The sequence below is a fragment of the Prenolepis imparis genome, unplaced genomic scaffold, assembly GCF_030444845.1.
Source record: "Prenolepis imparis isolate NDT839.2.m4 unplaced genomic scaffold, iyPreImpa1.0 SCAF_4, whole genome shotgun sequence".
Classification (NCBI taxonomy): domain Eukaryota; kingdom Metazoa; phylum Arthropoda; class Insecta; order Hymenoptera; family Formicidae; genus Prenolepis; species Prenolepis imparis.
This window is the reverse complement of record NW_028141162.1, coordinates 9,681,776-9,690,452: the sequence shown is the minus strand read 5'-3', so window position 1 is coordinate 9,690,452 and position 8,677 is coordinate 9,681,776. Positions and strand designations below refer to the sequence as shown.

General features: G+C 28.3%; 1 protein-coding gene across 1 annotated transcript; it reads left to right on the top strand.

The window, feature by feature from the left end:
- Positions 1–5,599: 5,599 nt before the first annotated feature.
- Positions 5,600–8,635, top strand: Pop2 (CCR4-NOT transcription complex subunit Pop2). Its single transcript, XM_083037019.1, has 7 exons — positions 5,600–5,759; positions 6,163–6,248; positions 6,984–7,169; positions 7,284–7,443; positions 7,594–7,870; positions 7,949–8,089; positions 8,184–8,635. The coding sequence occupies exons 2-7, from the start codon at positions 6,233–6,235 to the stop codon at positions 8,310–8,312; spliced, it is 909 nt and encodes a 302-aa protein (XP_082893145.1). The 5' UTR covers positions 5,600–5,759; positions 6,163–6,232; the 3' UTR covers positions 8,313–8,635.
- The last annotated feature ends 42 nt before the right edge of the window (positions 8,636–8,677 follow it).

The window sequence follows — 8,677 nt, the reverse complement described above, 5'->3', positions numbered from 1 at the left end:
TATTTGTAAATAAAATTATTTTCTCTGATATGCAAATATAATCTTTGATCGTGTAAAACAACAAATTTTCTTTAAAATTAATTTCTTATGTACATTACAATTCAATATTAAATTTTGTCAAACTTAAAAAATTTTTTAGAGTAATCATTATTTTATTTCATTTTATTTAAAATGTATCTATAAAATTTCATTCATGTTTATATTTTCAAATATTTAATTTGAATTGTATTTTTGCTCTATAATTATATTAAAAAAAAAAAAAAAAAAAAAAAAAAAAACTAAAATTATCTTCTGTCAATGAGTCATATTTTTTTATTAAGTAATCATTTGTAATTAATTTTTATCGATATGTTAATTTTATAATCGCAATAAGAGGATTTTTCTACATGTGTGCAAATATAATGATAAAACCATCAAGAAGCTGTGTCAATAGATATACACTTTACTCGAAATCCTCTATCAAGTTTTCGCTACGTTCAACATATATAAGCTCAATGAAATATTAATGGACACTTAAAGTTTTTATCAAGGTGTAAAAAAGTGAATCACAACGTTACCCAACAATTTTAAACAACATGAACGCCAATGGAATTGTATTGTTTTTCGCCGTTATTGTGTGTATCTTTTCTTATGGAATGGCAGCTAAATCTTATTCCACAAGTACGTACATTATAACACTGTAGTAACATTATACAACGTTAGATATTTTTCTATTTTTTTAAATTTTATTAATACTTTTCATAAAAAAAATTTTCCGGAAAAAAGCGATATTTACTTTATTATATTGTTTACATTATATATGCTTTAATGGTATTAATACTTGGATTTCATAGGTTGCTTTCAACCAATTGAGCCTGGACCTTGTAAAAGTAGTGAAATCAGATTCGCTTATGACTCAGAGAAACAACAATGCGTTCAATTTACATATGGCGGCTGCAAAGAAAACGAAAATAATTTCAAAACTTTGGAAGAATGCTTAAAAGAATGTGTAACTCCAAGATATTGAATAAATATTAATAAAATATCCAGTCTTTTAGTCTGAAATTGATACTTTTTAATAATTAATCTCATATACATATAAAAAATATTTATATATTTAATATTAAATATATAATATTGTGACATCCTATAAATATGTATTATAGAATCGTTTAAGATAAACATTAATTACTCATTTTTCATTTTATCATGCATTTTATCATGCATAAAGAAAAGAGATTGTAATTCTAATACATACTTTTTTATTCAGAATTGTCCTCTAATTATTTTATACACTTCAGAAATGAAAGAAATATTTCGAGTATATTAAATATCTCTACATTTATGAAAAAGAACACAGAATTAATGTAGAGACAATATATATAGCATGTTTAATACATTTAGTAATAATAGTATAGTAGAACTGTGTGTGTTTGTAAATTTGGTACAAGTCATAATATTCTTAAAATCATGAAAACATTTTAATAAACACGTTTTCATTGTTTTTAATTTAAATTATTATACATTTAGTATTACGCGAGAGATAAAATCTGGTAAATTATATAAAGTAAGTATCATTTCTTTTATTCATATATATTCTTTCTGCGTTTATACATTTAATTCTACAAACAATTATCATAATAGTGAAGTTAGCGCGAATTTTTTACTGACTCTCTTGTTCAGAATGTTTATTTAACATGAGAAATTTCCTCGTATTCTGTTATGTTTCAAAATTATTTGCGTTCCTATAACAATCAGCATATACATATAAATTGTTCGCATTGTTCTAAAGCTGACAGTGAGTTGTATGTGATAAGCTAAAGTGGCTCGCGGTGTGTTGCTTTCACCGATAAATGCGCTTATCAAATATTTTAATGTACTAAGGATGACAATAATTTGATTATTAGCATAATCACGTACAGCTTCAAATTATATGCAAGATATATGATACATATAATATATCTTCGAATATATAGTGTCTTTTAATTTGATCATTATACTATTATTATATTGCAATAATATAATCTTGCAAGTTACTTGCTATATTGATAGATCAATTTCATTTTAAATAAGACGCGAAATCACATTATCACAATCGATATCTCTAATCGATATTGCCATCTCGTTATTTCTTCATTATAGAAAGATATTTTAGCATCTATCTTGTAGAATACACTTGATCGCTTCCGGCCCTTTCAATTTACAGTGATAAAACCGATCATTTTCTGATCTGCATAACTTAGAACAACTTCCTGCATGAATTCCTACGGAATAGATTCTATAAAGGAAGTTGCTGTAAGTTATGTATAGTAGAGACAACTTGCTATCGCTTTGCGGAATTTTATTTTGAAGATCGTCTCGAGTTATATATATTTATATAATGAGAAATAATGAAGAACGTATAATAATAAATATAAAAATTTACATATTAATTTGGAGTAAAATAAACAGTTTGGAGTAAAGCAAGATAATTTATGATATTTTACATCATAGCACGATAGTCCATGATTATAAATACCATTATTGCTCATAAAATTTTTACATATAAATTTATCATGTTCATAATATGTAAATGTACACGAACCAAAAAAAAACGAGAATTTTTAATACTTTTATTTGCTTGGCATATATTTTTTAATTTTTTAAAGAAAATTATGTAATTCATTAATTTAATGAGAAAGTTAACATATAATTTCTTAACTCTTTTTTCTGAATTGCGTTCTAGTTAATTTTTGGTGATTAACTATATATACAGATAATATTATTATTGTATATATACATGCAATACACACTCACCGACACGATGCGCAATAGCGGAGCTGTATAGTATAACGCATTGATCTGTAACATATAAAATACACAAATTATATGTATACAATATATAAATAGTTTTCAAAATAATTAATATTTGAAAAAACCAATAATATACGTAATTAAACTTTTATTCGTATCGTAAAATATATTTAATAAAATTACGTTATAAAAATTATTAAACTTTTAAATTATTTTTTAGATTTAAATTTATATAAAATATAAAATAAAATATAATTTTTAAAAAGTAAGTTAAATAATTATAAATTGTATAAACAATATTAAAATTATATACATAATATATAAAATAAAAATTTTATTATTAATTATCTAATTATAATAAAGTTTAATATAATAATTTTTTTTATCTTTCTGTGTAAATTACCTTAAATAACCATATTAATTTTTTTCTCAAATTGTTTTTTTTTTTTTAATTTTATTCCAAATTTATTCTTAATATTAACTTATTTTCAACTTTATTTAAATAAAAATTTAAATAATAAAATATAAATTATATATACATATATATAATTATATATTTTTTTTATATTTATATAATTCATTTATATATTTATATATAATATTATATAAATTTGTTTTAATTATAATCTGCTTACCATATGGTTGTTCCGGCGATGCCCGATGCCTCCCTGGGCCTCCTCCTCCTCTTTTGTTCTTTTAGCGTCTTTTTGGGTCTTACACAGCACACGCTCGCGAAAGTACAATCACGCGCGCGCATTAATTAGCAAAATAAAATAATCGCACGACAATTTGAACGACACTCCCGACGTTAATCGTACGCGACTCTATATACGGCACTTCCGATTTTAATCGCGCGATACTTTGTACGAAACTCCCGACATTCATATATGTGACTTTTCATACGGTACTCCCGATTTTTACAATCGTATGCATACTTTATGCGCTTTTGTTAATTATACGCGACGCACATTTGAGAGAATAGTATACGCGACAATTATAATTAAACGGAGCTACGATCCGCGCGACGCGAAGCACGAATAATTTACGCGGGATGTCGCCGCAGTGATACCACCTGTAAAAATAATTATAGATATAGAGTCTTTTGCGATTAATCTAATAAATTATGTAAATTATATATAAATTATATTTCGTCGAAAATAGATCTAAATATATATATATATATATAAAATATAATTTTTATATAAAAAGTTGTGAGTATTATTATGAGAATTTTATTATAATTTATTTATTAAAAATTATTAAAAGTTATTAAAAGTTGTTGAAAAGTAAAATATCTCAAATCCATCCTGTGCATTACATTATACATTTATGTAAAATGAATCGTCATCGCGGAGATAAACGAGTAGTTATTATAATTTTACAAGTAATAAATAATAATAAACGAAATAAGTTATAATCTACTTACTACAAGGTTGCTCCGCCGTTGCCCGATGCCTCGCGACTATTTATACTTCCGATCTTAATCGCGCGATACTTTGTGCGGAACTCTCGACATTCGTACGTGACTTTTCATACGACACTCCCGCTTTTAATCGTACGCATACTTTATGCGCTTTTGTCTATTATATGCGACGCATATTTGAGAGAACAGCACGCGATAATTATAATTATACGAAGCTACGATCCGCGCGACGCGAAGCACGAAATTTACGCAGGATGTCGCCGCAGTGATGCCACCTGTAAAAATAAAAGATTAGTCTTTCGCGAATTAATCGATCATTGAAAAGATCGATTAACATAGATACGTCGCTTTACTCGACGTCACAAGTGCTTAAAATATACAAATTATATGTTACATATTCAACTGTTCCCTATTCCCCGCGTTGTTATTTTCTATTCTTTATTCCCTGTTTCTTATTTCTTTTATTGTGCCCCTTAAACTCTTAACTTCGCAATCTTTCATAATGCAGAAAAAAATTGCATAGCACGTAGCATAAAGTTGAGTACGCACAAAAGGTATAATACAGATATATATATATATATATATATATATACATACTGCATTTTATCCGGTGTGCGCAGAGCGCATTTCAATGTAAGAAATGTAATGCACAATAGGATGATAGTTCTTTATTTATAAACATTGTTATGTGTGTGGCAAAGAGAATATCCTAAAGTTATTTTTATATCAAATTTATTTTCTTTAGATTCGATAGAATTGAACGATGAAAAATTGTCCGTACTTTTACTTGTGCAATTAGATAAATATTTATTCGAACTTGGAAATGTATATGATATATGCGAGAAAGTATAAATGTGAAAAAATAATTTGACATTAAAAAAATTAACGGAAGAAATATATTGTGTGAATATTTATTATGATACATGTGTCTCTAAGGGCCACTTGGACCAACTCCGATGATTAACTATAACCTCTGATTAAACTATATCTTTGTCTCTTTTTAAGAAGGTATGAAAAGAGACAAAGATATAATTTAATCAAAGGTTAAAGTTAATAGGAGTTGGTCGAAGTGGCCCTAAGTATTTATTATGATATATTTGTAATGTCACTCACCAAACATTTTGTCGACAATATTAAAAAGGTTTTGAAGTTATACGATTCAGACTTGAGACTCTAAATTGGACGCAGATGGCGACACCGAACAGGAGCTGATTTACAGAAAAACTCTGGCCGCTTAGGGTGCGTTCGGAAATTCTACTCGTAGTATAAAGTAGCGTTTCATTGACCAATCAGGGAAAAAGAGAGCAAAGACTTGTTCGTTCTGATTGGTCGATTCAATGCTACTTCAACGAATAGAATTTTCGAACGCACGTTTCTTCCGGTGGGTATGAGCGATCGAAGCGCCTGTCTTTCGTGTTCTACGTACAAGAGCTGAGTTCCCAAGGAGGAGAAGTCGTTCAAACCGTTCATGATTTGACACAACAAGATTCTGGCTTCGAAAGTGTCGCCTCGATTAAATCGTTACACCCACAAACCCCGCTGACCAAGAATATCATACTGAAAGGTACAATTTGTCGTACGTTATCTCGTAATGAGCCTTAAACGACGTTCTTGTATGCGTAAGGCATATAACCTGACTTTCCATTAAACTTATCCAACTCACTTTAACAAACAATATTGTTATATATCGTTCCTTCGTAGTGGTTTTACTTCAGCATTTATTTATGCGCTTGCATCAGTTTGCATTTCCTTTAACCGTGATGTCCACTGTGATGAACTGTTATTGTTTACTCATGATTCATAACCTGCCTAATACAATTACTGACTGAGAGCTTACAGTACAAACTTATTTCTATGAAATATAATTCCTATATAACATATAGAATGCATATAAAGGTTCTTTCTAGTTGATAACATTTAAGCAAACATATAAGCAGTTATTTGATTGATTATTCGTGAATTTACAGTGATATGAAGAAGGAAAGGCCGTGACAGAGTGAATTTGAAGATAAGAGTAGCCTCGGTGAATGCAGGAATATGCCTTCAGCTACCGGTACGTAAAATGCATGTAAAATGTATTAGAGGTCTGCGCGCAATGCACAAAATGTAATAATATTTTGTGTATATAAGAGCTTTAACACAATAGAAATAATGCATATAATATTTATACATGTGATATTAATAGTGTTCTATAGATTGAAAGTCACATATATTGACAATGAATCAGGAACAATGAAAGTGAAATGTGCGCATGTGCCAAGTTAAGAAATAAAGGACATACATATTACAGGAATAAAGAAGCAGAGTAAATTAAAAGGTTTTAACTGGATGAAAATACATGCAATAAAGGAAGTCTTTTGTAGAAGTCTTGTTGATAATGATATGATAATACATATTGAAAAAGATGCACATCTACTAGAAGGTGATGCAGCTCAAAATACCATGTTTTGAAGATTGACAAGAAAACAATCAATTAAAAATGTAACTTTAATTACAAATAAAGAATTTTTTGGTATATGCATTTATAACTCTGCATATATTTATATATTTGAATTTATTTCTACAAATTATAAAAGACTTTTTTTTTATTACAATGTCTTACTTTTATATGTTCCTGGTATTTAAATTATGACAATAGTATGTAAAATTTTAAAAATTTACATTCTACATAATTTTGCCAAGCTAATATTTTATAAGTTAATTATATGTATTGAGAGAAACATTGAATATATCTTTGTGATTTTCATCTCTTTTTGTTTTAATGTTATTTGATTGTGAAAATTTTTAGGCGGGACCAACCCAATAGGGCAGCAGAAGGGAGGAGGGACTATGCCCAGTAATGAAGAATGTGGTATTAGAGATGTATGGGGACACAATCTGGAAGAGGAATTTCGCACAATTCGTCAAGTTGTACAACAATATCAATACATTGCAATGGATACAGAATTTCCCGGTGTTGTAGCTAGGCCTATTGGTAAGAATACATATTTCTAGAGAATTTTGCTACACAATTCCTAAAATATATATACATATATATAAAATATATACTACATATAACATATATATTACGAATTTCTGTTTTGAACAGGTGAATTCAGAACTAACGCCGATTATCAATATCAGCTCTTACGTTGCAATGTAGATCTTTTGCGAATAATTCAACTTGGTCTCACATTCCTTGATGAATCGGGGAATACGCCGGGCGGTAGCTACACAACATGGCAGTTTAATTTTAAATTCAACTTACAGTAAGTTTATATGTATTAACATTAATGCTTATTATACATTCTGTAGATGCACTCTTTTTAGCTTTTAAAATAATTATATATTCAAAATTCTCTTTTTAACTTTTTAAGCAATATTTTGATAATAAGATATGTATATTTTGTTGTTGCTAGTGAAGACATGTATGCACAGGATAGTATAGACATGCTACAAAATAGTGGTATACAGTTCAAAAAACATGAAGAGGAAGGCATCGATCCCTTAGAATTTGCTGAACTGCTAATGACATCCGGAATTGTTCTTGTTGATGACATAAAATGGCTATCCTTTCATTCTGGCTACGACTTTGGTTATTTGCTGAAACTTCTCACGGATCAGAAATTGCCACAGGAGGAAAGTGAATTTTTCGAACTATTGAGGATATACTTTCCGACGATATACGATGTAAAAGTAAGTAGAAATCTTTAAAAAGAAATTAATAAAATAAAAAATGTATAAAATTTTATAATATATCTTTTGTATGTACAGTACTTAATGAAATCGTGCAAGAACTTAAAAGGTGGTTTACAAGAAGTGGCAGAACAACTGGAAATTCAAAGAGTAGGTCCTCAGCATCAAGCCGGATCTGATTCTCTTCTTACTGGAATGGTCTTTTTTAAAATGCGCGAGGTAAATAATTTAATTTAATAGATGTCAGATAATTATTCACGAAATTGACAATATGTATTTATATTTATACATTGATCTTTGATTTCTATTCCAGATGTTTTTTGAGGATAATATCGATGATGCAAAATATTGCGGACACTTATATGGTTTGGGAACATCATTTGTCATGAATGGATCTAGCGGATACATGGACAGCAATGGAGATAATGCATCAACATCGTAATGTTAAAGAAAGAATCAATCTTAACAAAGATTATTTCATTACAAATAAAATGTTACAAAAAAATCTTTTCACTTAATGATCAAGTGTATGGTTCATATCCGCAATATTATATCGACATCATTGCTGCAGATTCCACACGAAAGTCGATTTAGACATGTTCTCTTTCAGATCTACGAACCTTTTTTTTTTTAATTTTTTTTGGATTTCAATATAAGTCTGTGACTCTTTTATAGATTCCTTCTGTGATACGTACCACCAATCGAAAATATTTACAACACCGAACAGCAAATAAAAAATATGTAATATAATTTTTTTTGTAAACATTTGGACAATATTGATATATAAGATACCATTACAGTACAAAA